The 17,039-nt window shown below is 51.3% G+C and overlaps 1 protein-coding gene and 1 long non-coding RNA gene across 12 annotated transcripts in view; one reads left to right on the top strand and one right to left on the bottom strand.

Annotated features, from left to right (window-relative positions):
• Positions 1 to 383: 383 nt before the first annotated feature.
• On the bottom strand, positions 384 to 14,021 carry NR2F2 (nuclear receptor subfamily 2 group F member 2). 4 transcript variants are annotated; one of them, XM_045448750.1, is made up of 3 exons: positions 13,162 to 14,021; positions 4,693 to 5,220; positions 384 to 1,866 (listed from the first exon to the last, which is right to left on the bottom strand). In XM_045448750.1, the coding sequence occupies exons 1-3, from the start codon at positions 13,202 to 13,204 to the stop codon at positions 1,592 to 1,594; spliced, it is 846 nt and encodes a 281-aa protein (XP_045304706.1). In that variant the 5' UTR covers positions 13,205 to 14,021; the 3' UTR covers positions 384 to 1,591. The 4 variants fall into 4 exon arrangements, with proteins under 4 accessions (XP_045304706.1, XP_045304704.1, XP_045304707.1 ...); XM_045448748.1 differs by lacking the exon at positions 13,162 to 14,021 and adding an exon at positions 6,823 to 7,897; XM_045448751.1 differs by lacking the exon at positions 13,162 to 14,021 and adding an exon at positions 5,385 to 5,904.
• LOC123582536 overlaps positions 12,149 to 17,039 on the top strand; it is a 113,379-nt gene continuing 108,488 nt past the window's right edge. For 7 of the 8 annotated variants that reach the window (XR_006704442.1, XR_006704445.1, XR_006704439.1 and 4 more), the window contains exon 1: positions 12,149 to 12,550. This is a non-coding gene — a long non-coding RNA (uncharacterized LOC123582536). The remainder of the gene's footprint in view (positions 12,551 to 17,039) is intronic. The other variant, XR_006704441.1, reaches the window with a different exon arrangement.

Raw genomic sequence — 17,039 nt, 5'->3', positions numbered from 1 at the left:
TTTTTTCTGATCATAAAATAGATACTGATCTCAAGATTTCTAATACTTTCCACAATACCTTCCCTAAGCAGGCACTTAAGTGTGACAAATATAAGGGCCTTTTTTTTTTTTTCCTGGAAAATCCATTTTTAATTAAAAGGAGGATTAGGTGAATGGGGGTGGTTTACTATATCAGTATGGCACTTCCTAAACCATAGATAAACCATTAACTTCAGCTTCTCCCCCCGACACACACACCCAAATTAAACAGGCAAATAAATACACTAGTCCACCTTTGAACAAACTGAGGGGAGTAAACACATGAAAGCCCCCAGCCCGGCTCAGCGAGAGCTCACAGGGGCTCTTCTCGATGGAAAGACAGTGAGTGGGGACAGCCAAACAGATTTCAGATATCAAATAATATTTTAATTTCTGAATACTTTCAATTTTCCTTGGAATATAACACACAAAGACTCGACCAAACAGTTCAGTTATTATAACTTTTACAGTATACAGAAATGTTGCACTTAAAAAAAAAAACCTTCAGTTTTTTTTTAAAACACAAACTGTAAACTCTAAGATACTGAATCAATCACGTTACCTATAAGTGCCAACAGTGTTATTTTGTCATGCTGATTTCAATGGTATTTTTTAAAAAGGGAAAATATCAACAATTATAATACAAAGGGTTTGCAAATATACAAACAGATATAGGATTTTCATAACAATTCAAGAACTAAGCGGGACCCAATTCAAATTACAAAAGTTCACTTTTTATTCAAAACCTCAGCACGTGTCTTGGACACATTCCTTGGCTGCCAATAAATTCCACAGTTCATTCTCTTTCTTAAAATATTTTTAAAAAGCTAGGTTTGTCATGGTGTCTTTTTTTGGGGGGGGGGGCAGGGTAGGGGAAGTTAAGTGTTGTGTGTGGTTCCTCCAGTTCTCAAATTAAAGAGTGCTCAACTTCACCTAAAATTTTTGGTCACCACTTGTAAGTGCGTTTCCATCACCTTTGAGTTGCCTTTTAAAGTTTTATGTCTTCCTATGGTATTTTCATGGACTCAGTTTTAATTCTTGCAGAACATATATTTTAAGGATACACAGTTTTTAAGAAGCCAAGATTATATCAAAACTTATTATAGAACCACAGAATAAACTGGTTTGGAACCAGAAAAGTACAAAAAAGAACAGCTAGAGGTACATAGACACAGGACAATTAATAATTTGGAAAAAAAAAAAAGACTTACTTTCTCCATTCTGCTAATTTTCTCCCAATCTCCTTAAATGCACTTTTAGCAATATTTTTCAAAAATTTACCAAAAAAAGAAAAAGACTAATTTCCTTTTTATACAAAAATGATAAGTAGCAAGTTGTTCTGACCGACACAGGAGTTTTTTTTTTTTTTAATGCATTCTGTAAAAGTTCATTTGACAGTCTTTTTTTTTTTTTTGAAATTCACAGTCCATTAAATTCTTCCCCTCTCTTCGTTTAGCAAACTTGTAACATCCTTTTATATCCTTTCTTAACAGAAGGAATTTAAGCAAACAAACCAGTCTTTTGCCTTTTCTTTCTCTCTGTTTCACTCCCCCTTCTTATTTTGATTTCTTATTTATTGAATTGCCATATACGGCCAGTTAAAACTGCTGCCGGACAGTAACATATCCCGGATGAGGGTTTCGATGGGGGTTTTACCTACCAAACGGACGAAAAACAATTGCTCTATGACTGAGGAGGAGACCGTGCGGAGGGAAGGGAGGCGAAGCAAAAGCTTTCCGAATCGCGTTGGTTGGTTGGGGTACTGGCTCCTAACGTACTCTTCCAAAGCACACTGGGACTTTTCCTGCAAGCTTTCCACATGGGCTACATCAGAGAGACCACAGGCATCTGGAAGAAAGTTTAAAAAAAAAAAAAAAAAAAAAGAAGAAGAAGAAGGAGAAGGAGGAGAAGAAGAAGGATTCAGTCATCAGATTAAGAGGTTTGAAATGGGTCACATGAGGTGTGTGTGCAGTGCTTTGTCAAACTGCCCCAACCGGAGTTGGAGCAAATGCCAGTATACTGAAAACTTGGATGGAGGAGGGGGGGTGGGGGGTGGGGGTTGGAGAGCACGAGATGGTCCTGGGGGTATTTGCTTTAAAGTAAAACACAGCTCAGTGCACCGCAGGCTTTCACGCCACCAGAACTCAGGCTTGGTCCCTGGGAGGCCCAAGCAAAGTGCACTGGGTGAATCTGGCTCAAGTCAGTTGACGGACAGACAAACAGATGAAACCAAAACTGCCAGTGCTCCTCCCCCTCCTCCTCTGTAAATAAGAGTTTGGCTTATAATTATATATTGGGGGGGGGTGGTGGGAGAGGAGGGCCACAACCTGGCCCAGCCTCTAGTAATGGCGTCCACGACCCAGCCTCAGATTCTCCCCAAAGAGGGCGACTCATTTTTCTCCAGTCTTTGAAACTGATTTAAGTGGCCCTTTAAAACTGATCTTGTCAGTTTAGCCCTATTGAAGGGCAGCCATGCAAACTGTGATCTCTCTGTTCATTTGAGCTGTTTCTTTTCCCCCTTTTCTTCTCTCTCCCTTTTTCTCCTACCCCCCTTTATTTATTTATTTATTTATTTATTTATTTATTTATTTTAAAACCCAGTTCCCTCCAAGAAGAAACCCCCCCCCCCCCCCCGCTATCTTCAGGAAAACACTTTTCTCTTTGGGATATGTGAAAATACAATAAGTGCCTTTGAAATGAGAGGCTTCTCAGTGGAGGCGGCGCAGGTTGTGACCTGACCTTTTTGGGCGCCCCAGACAAGACTTGGGGCTAACACATGCATACTGTGAATCCTTAAAACAGATATTTGAAAACAGCCGCCACCACCTCCAGCCCCCAGAACCAGAAGACACATGTAATTTCCTCATGTGTGTATCCAGGGACTCTGCATGTAAAGAATGCATAGGTGTCTGTGGTCAGGAATTAAAAGATCTGTCTGCATTGGACTCCCTCCCTTTGCATGGGTACACTGTGTGTCTCCCTACGAATCAGATAAGAGGGACCTTTATCTCTTTGTGAGGCGATCTGCATTCTCCACACAGGCCTCTGCATTTTGCAAATAGTAATAAATTAAACTCTTACGACAGTATCAGGCATTTCTTTCCTTGAAGAGACCAAGGGTAAGGCTAAGAGCTAACAATGATAGGGAGAAATTAACAACACCCCCGTCGCCTGGGATCGTTGGCTGGGTGGAGGGTTGTGGGCTGGGGGTGAAGGGGGCTATGGGGTTAGGGGAATATCCTGCCTGTACATTTGCATCAGGCAAATGTTCTAGTTATGACAGTTCCCCTGAGAAAAATACTCCAGATCCAAGCCTCTCTATACAGCTCTTCCTTGCCCAGACACTGCCCTTTAATTGATTACCTAAGGACTTTCAAAGGCAGAATTTGGGGTGGCTGTGGGGGGAGGTTATGTGTTAAAAAAAAAAACAAACAAACCAGTAGCGTATAACAGACAGTGGGTTAAGGACTCAGAACCTGCAATCGATTGAGCTAATGACTTGGGTCCCCAGATTTCCTTCAAACAATAAGGAAGAGACTGTGAATCTTTTTGTCTGCCACAAGAACTACCCAGCTCTCCGAGTGTCCTGGTTACAAGCTGTAAAAAACTGCAGTTCCTAGGTTCCAAGCCCCACAAACGTCCAAATGTTTGTAATTCTTAATTGGGAACCTCTTTCCCCCCCTCTCAGCCATGACAAAGGGATCAGCTGACAACTTAGAAAGAGAATGGAGAGGGGGTGATTTCCACCCACCTGGGATGTGCTGAACTCAGCCTGGAGGCAGCCAAAAGGCTCAGGTGTGGCCCAAAGTGGAAAGCCAGACACCTTCAGAAATCATTTGGCCTCAAGAGTTAATTAATATTAGATCTATTACTCACACAGGTTAAACTACATGCAAACTAATTAGATTTCATAACGCAGTCAATGATGGTTTTATATCTCTGGCAACATTCATACCCAGCCCAAGTTGGCATACATTTTGGGTTGTCTGAAAATTGTCTGAAGTGTTTGCCTGGGCAGAGCAAGCTAGAGGCCAGAGTCTTCAACCCCTTGCAGACATCCTGGACAGTTATGATGCCCCCTTTCTTCCTCTTGCCCCCTTCCTGACAGCCTTCCTCCTCTCCTGGCAGTCTGCATTGTTTTAATAAGAATATGATTTTGAAAACTGCTGCCCTCAGGTTGGGTTTGCCTGGAGCTCCAGCTCCCACTGAGTTAGCAGGCAAACTTTTCCCCTGCAGGGGCAAACTTTTCCCCTGCAGAGATGATGCCAGGACAGCTGCAGGGCCCAGAGGCATCTCCTGCAGACTCAGTCAGGGTGACAGAGAGAGCGCCCTGGGGCAGAGGAGGCTGCACAGGACCAGCCAGCCCAGGAAGCCTGGGCCAAGGGAGGGCACAGGAACACGCATGCCAGTCTGGCAGGCTTGAGAGGCTTCCCCATGGCCCATTTTGAGAGCATGTGCCCTAAGGGACCTTCCCGAAGCCCCAGCCTTCCTCTCTTGTCCCCAGGACAGGCCTGGCGAGGCCCAGCAGCTCTACAAAGTCCCCACTCCAGGTTGCCCTCAACAGTTTGGCCTTTCCAGGGGGAGGCTGGGCTCACTCTGGGGACTCCCAAGTTCTCTGAGCCCTAACTCTGAGCTAGGAGTCCTTGGGCATGAGAGGGCAGGGCTCCTTCCTACCTGAGGTGAACAGGACTATGGCCTTGAGACAGCTGTACTCGGCGGAGTCGACGTGCAGCGCTTTGAGCTTCTCCACTTGCTCTTGGAAGATCCGTATGTGGTCCATAAAGGCGACCACTCGGTCGGCGGACATGGGTGAGGCGTGTAGGCCAGCGGCGGCCAGGAGCGGGGCGACGTGGAGAGGCATGGAGCACTGTGCCGCGTTCAGCACGAACAGCTCGCTCCAGGTGAGGCGAAGCAGGGCCACCTGGTCGGTGATCTGCAGGTCAGGGAAGAAGGGGATGTTCCGGGCCCACTCGACGGCGCTGAAGAGCATCCGCGCGGCCAGTTCGCAAATGTTCTCGATGCCCATGATGTTGTTGGGCTGCATGCACTGGCTGCCGAAGCGCGACGTGGGGTAGGGCTCGGCGCGCAGCAGCAGAGAAATATATCCGGACAGGTACGAGTGGCAGTTGAGAGGGTCCCCGTTGGTCAGCGCAAACTGCCCGTGGGTTGGCTGGGTGGGCGGCATCCTGCCCCTCTGCACCGCTGCGGGGAGGAAAGGAGACACCCCGCCGTTAATGACCAGCCTCGTCGGTCGCCCAGCTCCCCCGGCAGGGTCTGCCCCAGCCCGACCCCCGCCTGACCCAGAGCCCGCACCGCGCCCGAACAGGCAGGCCTGCCCCTCTCGCCAGCGCGCCAGGGCCACAGACCTGGAAGTCGCCGGGAGCCCGGCAGCACTCCACTCAAGCCACCACCCAGGCAAGCTCTGGCGGCCAGAGCGGCACACTTGCCTCCGAGGCCCGCTCGGGGCTGGGCCGCCGAGGACCCAGAATTGGCCGCTTTGCCTCGGGGTCCCCGGCACTGTGGGCGGGATGGAGCATTCTGGGGGCATCTTTCTTCTTTACTGCTAAACAGCTGATATTTCTTATTGATTGGAGGAGAGGGAGCGGGAGGGGCGAGTCTGGGGGGGAGGGTGAGACGCTTTTGCAAAAGACACAAGGGTTCACCCCAGACGGCCTGCGGCCACCGTGCCACGACTCTCCCCCCAACCCGGCAGCCCCAGCCCCAGCCCCAGCCCCAGCCCGGCGGGGAGCCCCCCGGTGAGAGAAGAGCAGAGAGCCGAGGTCTGGCGGCAGCCTGATCAGTGTGCTCGAAGAAAGAGAGACGGAGGGAGAGGGCGGAGAGAGAGGCCGGCCGAGGCGAGAGGAAGCCGGGGAGAGGCGGGGAGCAGGCGGCCGGCGCCGGCGCAGCCCGGGTAGGGCCCGAGACGGCTGGGGAAAGCTGGCGAGGCTCGGGCTCGGGCTGTTATCTGACGCCGGACCGGGAGAGTCGCTCTCGCAGAAACACAAAGAAAGCCCGGCGTTCGCTCGCCCAAGCCCGGAGCCCGCGCCCGGCGCCGAGCGCGCCATTGGCCGAGCACAGCTCGCGGCGCTCGGCGAATTTCATATCACAAAGACCCAACTCGCGCAGAGCGAAAGCAGCCGCCGAGGGCCCCTCGCCCACCCGTCCCTACTCCTATCGCGCTCTCCTCCTTTCAAAAGTGAAAGGAAAAAAGAAAACAGAGGTATTTTTTTTTTTTTTTAGCAGAATGTTAATCCACGGAGGGTCACATGAGCGCTGCCCGGGCGGCAGCGTTAATACGGCGAAGTGCATAAAATTGCCATTTGTAATTTGAACCTCCTGTACAAAAGTACAATCTCAGGTTGGTTTTTTTTTTTTTTTTTTTGAGAGGGTGGGGGCTGGGGAAAGGGGTGGGGAGGAGGGACATATGTTGAACATGCAGGAAAAACAAGGGGGAGAGAGGGAGAAATCGAGAGGAAAGACGGAGAAGTAAACCAGGCTTTTAAAACAACAGACAACACCCCATCCCTCGCAGAAAGGCGAACTCGAATGAACTCGCAATCAATGCAAAGAAAATGAAACAGCCCGAAGAGAAAGTAGAGGAGGAAATCAGTCGGCCAAAGCATGCGGATTTGGGGGGTCTGGGTTCCAGTGCAGAACTTGCTTCTAGTATAAAACCCCTTTCAGCTGCAATACGAAGAGAAGAGCTTGGGGCTTCTGCGTCCTTACCCAGAGCAGGCTAGCCAAACGCACCCAGGGCCCCGGGACCCCAGGCGAGGGTGGGGGGGAGAAATGAGAGGCCGATACCTTCCCGTCTCATGCCCACTTTGAGGCACTTTTTGAGGCGGCAGTACTGGCACTGGTTGCGGTGGTGCTGGTCGATGGGACAGTTCCGGTTGGCGCGGCACGTGTAGCTCAGGTTCCTCCGCACGCTGCGCTTGAAGAAGCTCTTGCAGCCCTCGCACGTGAACTGGCCGTAGTGCTTGCCGCTCGACTTGTCCCCGCACACCACGCACTCGATGTGCTGCTGCTGCTGCTGCTTGTCGCCGCCGGGGCCGCCAGGGCCGCCCTGGCCACCGGCCGCCGTCTGGGCCGGCGTGCTGGCCGGGCCCCCTTGGCCCGGCGTCTGTGGCGTGTGCGGGGCGCCGGGCGGCGGGCCGGGCACAGGCGGCGCCTGCGAGGCCTGGCTGCCCTGCGAGCCGGGCACCTCGTCCTGGGGGTCGCGCCACGTGCTGACTACCATTGCCATATCTATGGGGGCCGCGTCCGGACTTCCTGCTCCCCTGGCTGCGGGCGGCGGCGGCTCCCGGGTCTCGGGCTCCGGCGCGCCGCCTTTTGTGTGTGCGAGGGTGCGAGAGGGCGCGGGAGGGCGCCCCGGGTGGCTCGGGGGCTGGTTGGTTGAGGTTGGTTAGTTTTTCCTTTTTTGTTTCTGCTTTTGCAAAGTTTTGTCGATTGCTTGTCTGGCCCGGTGTGTTTGTTTTGTTTGTTTCCCTCGGCTCAGCTTTGTTGGTTTCGGGGGGCTTTCGGCCCGGAGGGGAGGGGAAGGGGCCAGGGGAGAGAGAGTGGGAGCAGAACGTGGAGAGAGAGGGAGGGGAGGGAGAGCTGCAAGTCGATTGTCTGGCTTCAAGACAGAAGTAGGAGGCAAAAAAAAAAAAAAAAAAAAAAAAAAATCTCTCCAAAGATCTCGCTCGCTCTCACTCTCTCCCTCCCTCTCTCGTTCACTCTCTCGCTCTCAGAGCTGGTGTGCCGAGGAGTTGGAGTAGGAGGAGGAAGAGGAGGAGGAAGAGGAGGAGGAGGAGGAGGAGGAGAGGCGACTGTCCGGGGGCCAAGTCCAGGGCAGCCCACAGTCAGCCATTCAGGAAAGCCATCGAAATCAGGAGGACTGGGAGAGCGGAGGCGCCGGTCGCGGGCGCGCCCAGAGAGCCGGGCAGGCCGGGGCGGAGGCCGGCGGCCCGCGGAGTGGCCGGAGCGCTGCCCGGGTCCGGGGGAATCAGCATGAAAGTGGTCCGCGTCGGGCGCTGCGCGGCGTCGTCCTGGCGCTGGGCCGCCGCCGCCGCCTGCCACGGGCGCCCGGCGCGCGCCTCGCTCGCTCTGGCCGCCGCCGCCCGCTTTCGCCGGATGGAGGCCGCTCGCCGCTCCCTGCGGGCCGCCCGGGCCGCCGCCGCCGCCGGAGCCGCCGCCGCCGCCGCCGAAGCCGCCGGGTCGGGCCCGGAGCCGCCGCGTCTAGCGCCGCCGCCGCCGCTGAAGCCGCTGCTGCCGCTGCTGCCGCCGCCGGAGCCGCTGCTGCTGCTGCTGCCGCCGCCGCCTCACACACATAGGGAAAGAGTCAACTCGCCGGCGGCGGGGGAGAAATGATAAAAGAGAGAGAGGAGGGCAGATCACCACCTAGAAGCACATCCTTCGTGCGCAGAGGGGGGAGAAAAAGACGGAGAGAAAGAATGAAAGAAGGGAAAAAAAGGCAGCACGGCACCCGGAGAAAGGAGGCAACTCGGGGAGAGGAGGAGGAGGAGAAGAAAACACACACGCGCGCACGCACACACACACCGCGGAGAGAAAAGAACAGAGAATCAAAGTGATCAAATATGCTAAAAAGGGGGGCGCGGGAGGGAATGCGATTTATAGGCGCCGGGGCTGGCAGAAGTGGCTTCTCCGCGATCAGCTCACTGAGCTCTCTATATAGTGAACTTTGACACGACTGCTGCAACTTAGCGCACGTTGCCATGGTGACGGCGCGCCTTATAAGGCAGCAGCCGGGGTTGGCCTGGCCAGGCGCGCGCGCGCCGCCCCCTCGTCGTCATTGGCCGGAGCGCGGCGGCCCCGCCATGGCGGCCGCGGGCTCAGCCCGGTCCTAGCGCGAGCGGCGTCGCGGCCGCGGCGCGGGGCGCGCGGGGGGCCAAGGGGGGCGGGGAGGGGGCGGCCGCGCCGCCACCACCGCCGGGCGGGGGATGGGCCCGGGCCGGCCCCGGGCACGCGGCCCCCGAGCTCTCCGCACCCCGCACCGGAGGTTTCCGCCCCAGCGGGGAGAGGAGCGCGGCGCGCACACACAACGCCTCTTAAAGGCTCCGCGAGAGGCTTTGGATGGAATCGAGGACTTCGCCTCCCGCAACTTGGCGATGCCACGAAATCCGTCGCTCGCGCACCACCCGGGACTCCCGGCGCATCTTTGTGCCCACAGTGCCAGAGAAAGAGAAAAGTTCCCCGGTTTCTTTGCAGAGGGGTAGTGGGTGGGGGTCAGGATAGGTGCCGAGAACCGAGCTTGGAGGCATTTTGCAAACGAAACATTTGGTCAGATCCGGGTGACGGTAGACCCTTCTCTTAAGCAACTCTGATCACTTGCTTGGTTTTGTGGCTTGATAGACATATATACATATACATATATATATATATATATATATATATATATATATTTTTTTTTTTTTTTTTTTTTTCCTTTTTAGAGAGAAAAAAGAAAGAAGCCATTTGGTATCTGTCTTTTCCTTGCAGGGTTAACATTTCACAGGTATGTGGCCTGACATTTTAATTGCTCAAATGAAACCTCTCGGATGCTGAGAAGCACAAGTAGACTTCATCTCATTGTCATGACGCAATTAAAATCAATTTTCCTCAACTTCATCCTCTCTCATTAGTTATAGCTAACTCACAAGCCAACGTCCTGCCACACTACCCAGTCGTGGAGAGAGGTGAATAGACCGTTCTGTCCGCTGATGGACGAGCGGAGGCAGCCTCCCAGCCTCCTAGCCTCCCCTGTGCATACCCTCTGTACACACATGTAAGCGCGCATGTATCAGATGCATATTTGTCAATGTACACAGACAAAGACTTCAGCGCCTATGCTTCTAGGTCATGGAACAGTTGAGGACGAACTTCATTGTTCCTCAGGTTCCTTTTAGGCATCCATTGAGTCATTAAAACACGACCAGCGATTCTGCTCCAGATTGGAAATAATACCAAGCACAACTCACAGGAACCACACACAAGCCACAGGCCACCTCAAGAGATTCACTGCAATAAGAACAACTTAATAGCCTATGCCAGTCTGCTTCAATGTGCTAAAATCATCAACATGGATGGGTCTCTGAACTCCAGGGCGTTTGGCTTTAAACATCACACATCTAGAATTGGCCCCACGGAACACACTGTATTTCAGAGCAGGCACCTTTCGGTTTGATCATGAGAAGTTCATTATGATTGTTCAACGTTTAGAAAACAAAATTTTGACAGCATCGCACACGTTTTGCCCCAAGAAAAACTGTAAACTTGGAAGCCAACCAGGTTTATGAACAGTTGAAATATTTTACATCAACCACGCTGAGTTTCAGGAAACATGAACACATATGAAGAGTAAAGTAATGACCCCAGGAAAGCATCCTTGATAGTGCAAAAAATGGACGAGATGAAAGGTGTAAAAAAAACCAACCATAGACCACACATACGATTGACCTGTGCTGGTGTGTGCTCTTTGCATTCAATAAATACCCTTTACCCACAGGCAGAATACAAGGTAGGTACTAAATGAAGATATAGGCAGACAGGGGCTAGTTTTGAGGAGAGGGGAAACCCTCTTTACACTTCCTTGCTGAAACCTTCTTAGTCCTCACCCTTTCTCCGCTGAAATCACGTATTTCACTAAAGCTGCAGGTGCTGGGATTATTTGAAAGTTGTAAAAAAAAAAAAAAAAAAAAAAAAAAAAAAACCAACTACAGTGGACACTGAACTATCATAAACCTGGCGTGCAATGAGATTGCCACAGAGAAGGCAGGCTGAGAATTTCAGGTTGATTAGAGACACAATATCACTTTCTCTTAAAGAGGACAGAAGGATGGAAAAGAAATCATTTCAAAGGTTTTTTTTCCCCCCTTTCAACTCCTATGATTCAAGGGATTGCCTAATGCTACAAATGTCAGTAGATTAGGGGCAATCTCAGCAGAGACGTGGTGGGGCTGGGATGAGACAGGAAATCTAATGGACATACCCATCTCAATTTAATAGAAGAGAATAATTGATTGTAGGGAAATCTTAATCTTGCCTCTTGAGTGCAGACACTTCCATAGCAAGATCATGCTTTTTACAGACATGCAGTGGGAAATTTCTGAAAAGCAACAGCTTCCACAGGGCACTTAGAGATTTTTGGTGTTTGAAGTATGCTCTGATGGACTTAGATTTAAAATGAAGAATTTCCCAATCTCCTACAAAACTGCAGCCTGCCACAGCACACGACCACAGGCTTCCCATGAAGTCAGACGTGTTTCACTCTGTATTTTAGATTCATTCAGTTATGGGGATGCTATTAGAAATTCAAAACAATAAATAAATGACCATATCAATTGTAGCTAATTTTTACTGCATATAAGAAGAGAAAGGACTGCAGACTGAGAAAAAAAAAAAAAAGGAGGGGAGAATATTTTCAAATGCCTTCTTCAGAGATGCTCATTTCCCTTGAATAAAACAGCTCTAAGACTAAAAGAGAAATATCAATATGTCGTTACTGTTCAAAAAAAAAAAAAAAATCCAGCCCAGTCTTTTATTGCAGATGTAAATTTATTTTAATGAGGGGAATGGCAAGCTTTAATTTGGCTGGAGAAAGTTGGAAAAACATTTGTTTTACTCTGGTGGAAAAAAAAAAAAAAAGTAAAGCAAACCCACCCAGGAATATGATTTTCTTGCAGCAAGTGGCCTGACGGCTGTCATTCTCCCCAAATGAAATCACAATATGAATACAGACCCCAGCAAATGCCGAGTTTAACTCTGAACTCAGTAGAAACCAGTTCTGTCCACCAGGATTCATTGAATTCCTCCTTTCCCTCAATCTAGTTCGTGTGTGTTTTTTCTCTTCCACCACACTGGAGCTCCATGAATAGGGAAAGGGGTTTCCATTGTGTCCCTCTGAACTTCCAAGTCAATGCAATTTTTAACCACTGGCTTGTGGTACTTTGAAAATCACCAGGGGCTGTCAGAGTTGGGTCCTCTGAAAAATTTACAGTGCTAAATCAGAGCATATGCTGGGAGGGAAAAAATTGCTTAACATTGGAACAAGTACAGTATCTGTCTGCCCCCTAGTGTAAGAGTCCTCGCTGCCTAAAATTCAACTTTAAAAGAAAAGGAGCTCTTAAAGGGAAACGACTTGGAGCTCACGTAGGCATACGAGAATGAAACTTCTGTACATTTTAATCTGAATAATTCTTCAGGATTTAAAATTAATTGGCTCTAGCTTGGTTGGACCGGACTCGGATCTCGCCACCGCTGCGTTTCCGAGTCACTGGCGGGGAGAGGTGATCTTCTTCTTTTTTTTTTTTTTTTTTTTTTTTTCCTCCCTGAACTGGGTTTATGTGCGTCCCCCTCACCCCCTCCTCTCTTTTTCTTTCTCTGTCTCTGTCGTCTCTCTCGCTGGCTTTTTAAAAATGAGGAACCGTTCCTTGAATGTTCTGGACAGAGCACAGAATTGCTTCTTAAGTCAGCCCGACGCGGTTGCAATAGACAGCCAAAAGGTAAACGTTTGCCTGAAATCCGCACGCCAGTTCCGCCACCCCGCCCGATGGTGAGTACCCTTCTCGTTGCGATTCTCCTCGTAGCTTTAACCGAGCGCTTGCCTCCCCGAGCCGCGGCCGAGGGCGCCGGGCAGGACTTTCCTCCCTCCCTGCCTGGCTGGCTGTCAGTTGCACAAGGTTGCAAAATGAAGCGCAGAGGCAAATCGAACAGTAAATGCTGATACTTAGAGCGAGCCTCGCAGCTCCTTTGCTAGAAAACCGAGTCGTCTGTTGCTTGGAAAAACACGCTTATAGGACTGGCTTTTTTAGTTTGCTCTCTGGAAGGAAAGGAGTTTGAGGAGACAGGACGAGGAGATGGGGAGGCACGGCAGTCTTTACGCTTCGGTTTAATCATATTTTGGCAGCTTTGCAATTGTATTTTCCCCCCCACTTCCCCCCCTCCACCACCTCCCCTATCACACACATGTAATAAAATATGGCAATGCATTGAATTGACTGGCCCCCCCTCCCCAAACCCCTGAAACCACAGTCCTAGGCATTTCAGACACGTTAGCAAACCGATTTTTTGAAAAGCCCCAAGTCACCCCCAGCCCCACACAGCACAAGGAGAAAAGTGAGAAAGGAGAGAGAGAGAGAGAAAAAATACTGTAAGTAAACATACCAAAACCATATTTGCCTTGTTCAAGGTCCCAAACCGCTTGCATCTTCCTTCTAAACTGGAATAACTCTCCTTTAGTTTGGCGGGTGAAATAAACGCTTTGTTGGCCCCCTGAAAAGATGTGTCTTTGATAATTAAAGAGAATCTCCTCCTCGGTGTTTATCTAAGCGATTGTGCAAACTGATAAAAAGTAGGCACTAGCCTGCAGGGAAAAAGAGGAAAGGTGAAGGGAGAGACCTTCCACCTCAAGGAAGTGCTTCCCCATGTATTAGGCGTTCTCAGCCTTGGAAAGCCCTGCACACTAACTTTAGAGAGACGAGGTTTCAGGGAGCTTTGTACATAGCTGCTGAGGAATGCGAGCCTCGCCTTTAAGAAAAAAAACCCCAAACCGTAGGTAGGAGATGTCTGGAGTGATCCTTGTCTCTCATCTCATTCCTTAGAAGGAAGAGTGCGTTGTTACACCTTGTTTGGGGCTGGAAAGACGAGACTTTAAAAACACCCGTCCAATTGAAAAAAATCTCCCAACTTAATGAGTTTAGTCGGAGGCTGGAGCAAACGGCTCAGCCTCGGCGGAAAACCGCCAGCAACTATAGGCGATATTGCAAAGCAAGACGACCCGAGGCACAGCCAAATTCCACTGTTTGGGGTCGAGAGGGATGGAGGCTAATCCTAAAGCAAGTTGGAAAAAAACAGAGGTGGGAGAGGAGGGGGGGGGGGGGGGGGGAAAAGCAGCCTCCTAGCAGACTGGCAGACAGGCTCCCCTCACCCTGGATCAAAGATAGAACTTGAAGCAGGAGGGCAACATTTTTCCTAGGAATCCGTTGGAATCCTCATTTTCTACTTTTAACTCATGTCCCCCCAAGTGATTTTTCCCACTCCCCTGCAGAGCCGTGCCCCCCTTTTCCAGTCCCCATTCTAGAACTTTCCTGAGGAGGAAACCTATTTCTTTTGGGGGGGGAGGGGTTCCCAATTTCAAGCCTTCAAATAATGAATGCTTAATTAACCCCCTCCCTCCACCCACCCTCCCAAATGGAAAAAGGAAGCAGGAATACAGTAACTAGAGAAAATTGAGGAAAAACTATGCTGCCTCTTGCAGTTTAATACAGTTTTAACTAATGGATTTTTTTGTTTTGTTTTGTTTTAAGAGAAGAATAATGGGGAAACACGGATCTTTTATTTTAGGAAACTGTTATGGTAAGATGTATGTCAGACTTGACAAATGGAACTAACGCTCTTCGGCTGCTTCTTGTCCTTGTCTTAAACAGGAATTAAGTTAAACACAGTGCTGAATGTTAATTACATGTTTACTGGCTAATGAAAATTACAAATGGTTTTGCCACCTCAAACAATGATGAAAACTCTGAAGACACTGTAATTATATACTTTGAGGGAAATAACTCAGAATATTGATCATAAGAAGTGTAAATCTTTTTTTAACTATTCATTAATACCATAAATATGGGCTACAGAAGTTTTTCCTTGTGGTTTGTCTCATCAGTTATATCGAGTGGATGGATGGTGAGGTTTCTCTGGGGAGGTGGTGAACTCATTCTCTTGTAGAAGGAGGCCACTTGTGTAACTCAGGGGGTGCCCCCTCCCTTCCGCCCCCGCCCCCTTTAACCCCGGCAGAAGGTCGGGGGGGATAGTTGAACGGGAGGAGATGGGGGTGGGGTGGGGGGCTGGGCTCAGGGCAGGTGAAGGTGATCACTGCCCAGCCTCTCCTCTCCCCTGCCCTCTTCTCTTCATTTCTCCCTCCTCCCTTCCCTGCCAGGTCTGATCGATGACCGCCTTCCCCAGCCTGGGCGCCTGTCGGGTAACCTGGCATTCTGGTTCCTAATGGAGGACAACTCACCGCAACCCAGCCACGCTGCCCTGGCATCTTAAGTTCCTTCTTTCAGAGGTGGCTAGGGCAGTTCATGGCAAGAGAAGGGGGGGAAAAAAAAAAAAAGTTGAGTGTGGAAGGGGTTATTGGGCAAGGTGGCTCAGGCGGCGGAACCAGAACCGGTTTGGGAGTAGAGAAATGTTTTTTGTTTTGTTTTGTTTTAACTTTGGCCTGAGTTGTAACTCTGCACTCTGGAGCGTGACAGCCACTCCGATCTTGGGGGTCAAAGGTGAGGGCTGCACTAACCCTAAAAGGCTTGTCTGGCCTGGCCAGAAGGCCGAGCTCGGGGAGAGGTGGGGGGTGGGTGGTGTGGCCAGCCATACTGCCTGACGCTTCCGAGGGGGTGTCTGTGAAACCCACATGTGGGGGGCACAGAACCGAGGGCCGGTTTTAAGTGCAATATTAAGGATTTTTAAAAAAGTGCCCTAGGCTTGTGGGACTGGAGTCCTCTTTTTCCCTGAGAATTCCCAAGGCGCTGGTCTTTGTCTTAGAAGGAATGGAGTTTCTGAATGGTGTGAAAGGGACAGAGAGGGTCGCTTCAAATCGATTTTACTTGTCCTTTCTGTCTTTTCGGATCAACGCCCTTCAATGGGCACAGAGGTGCTCTTTCAACCAAAAACTTGTGCTACATTTTCTGCCTGTATTGGTGCTAAATACAATAAGCACTGGGCAGATTTTTTTTTCTTTGCTCTCCAAAGCAAGAAAGCACCCTAATTAAATTGTTTTATATGGACAGTCAAGACGGACCAATTAAGTATGCATTAGTATAAAGATATAGTCTGCAGATAAGGCAGTTTAGAAAATCATGCGTAGGACAAAGGAGAGGGCGCTAGCGTTGGGGAGGGGTGCGCGAACCCAGCAAGGTCGCCTTTGCCTTCCTCGCTGGGCCCGAGGGAACTGCAGAGGCCCGGGCCTCAGGTGAGAGGAGAGCAGGCCCGCTAACAGGTGGTCAGGCCCGAGCCCCCGACCCCGGCCGAAGAGAGGTGGAACCCAGGGCGTTAGTAGCCCTCCCGTCTCCCTAGTCGGACGGACAATGTAGTCGGCTGAGGTGGCGGGTCCCGCAGGAGTGGCGGGGCGGGGGGGGGGGGGTGGCGAGAGAGTGCCGTGCCCCGTGCCAGGTCGGGCCCATCGCCCGGTGTCCGGGTCCAGGGCGCGGCCTTGCAATGAGAGCGTGCGCCCAGGGGAGGCTGGGAGGGCCAAGGGGCCGCGGACACTGCCACTGCGGCGGCCGCAGCCCTGCGGCAGTCAAGATCAGGGTAGGAGGCCCCCTTCCCAGCGCTTTTTCGCTTCTAAGGAAACGGGAGCTCCTCTGCGGGGAAAGTAAAGTTCCCACTCGACGCCGTCCGGCCCGAAGGGGGTCGAGGACCAGGCGCAGGAATGGGGGAATGACCGAGGGTCGGAGAAAAGGTAGCGAGGAGACTGGCTTCTTGGGAGAATGGAGCTCTGGGCCTCTCCACCCTCTCGCCAGCCTCTGAGGTGTGGGCGGGCAGAGTGCACCTCACCACGAAGGCGACGACCCCCAGAGCAGGGGCCTGGGCCTCCCCGCGTCGCGGCGCAGGGTTGTGATAGGTGGTCCCCGGGCCTCGGGGGCGCGAGCGCAGCGCGCTGCCGCGGGCAGGGTGGCGCGGGGCGCACAGGGCGCCCTTGGTCGGGCGCGGCGCGGGGCGGGCAGGAGCAGGGGCGAGAATTAGAGCCTGGGGAGGTGGCTGAATGTCAAAAGTAAAAAGGTTGAAAAGCCAATTTTCCAGGCGCGCTTTCGCCCCCTTTTGCTGGTTGCCGAGGCCGTAAATCAGCGACCGGCGGCGAGGGCGGGAGCAGCCCCCTCGGCGGGCTTGGCGCGGCCCCGCCCGGACCGTGTGCACCTCCCGGTGGTCCCCGAATCGATCCGAAGACTAGCTGAGGATGTCACCGCACTAAATATTTACTGATCACACACAAGTAGCCGGGGCTCGAACGATTTTCCTCTGTGAGAAGAGCGCAGAGAGAAGGGTAAATCATT

Source organism: Leopardus geoffroyi, chromosome B3 (genome assembly GCF_018350155.1).
Source record: "Leopardus geoffroyi isolate Oge1 chromosome B3, O.geoffroyi_Oge1_pat1.0, whole genome shotgun sequence".
In the NCBI taxonomy this organism is placed as follows: domain Eukaryota; kingdom Metazoa; phylum Chordata; class Mammalia; order Carnivora; family Felidae; genus Leopardus; species Leopardus geoffroyi.
Note: the sequence above shows the minus strand (reverse complement) of the source record. Positions and strands in the feature narration are given on the sequence as shown.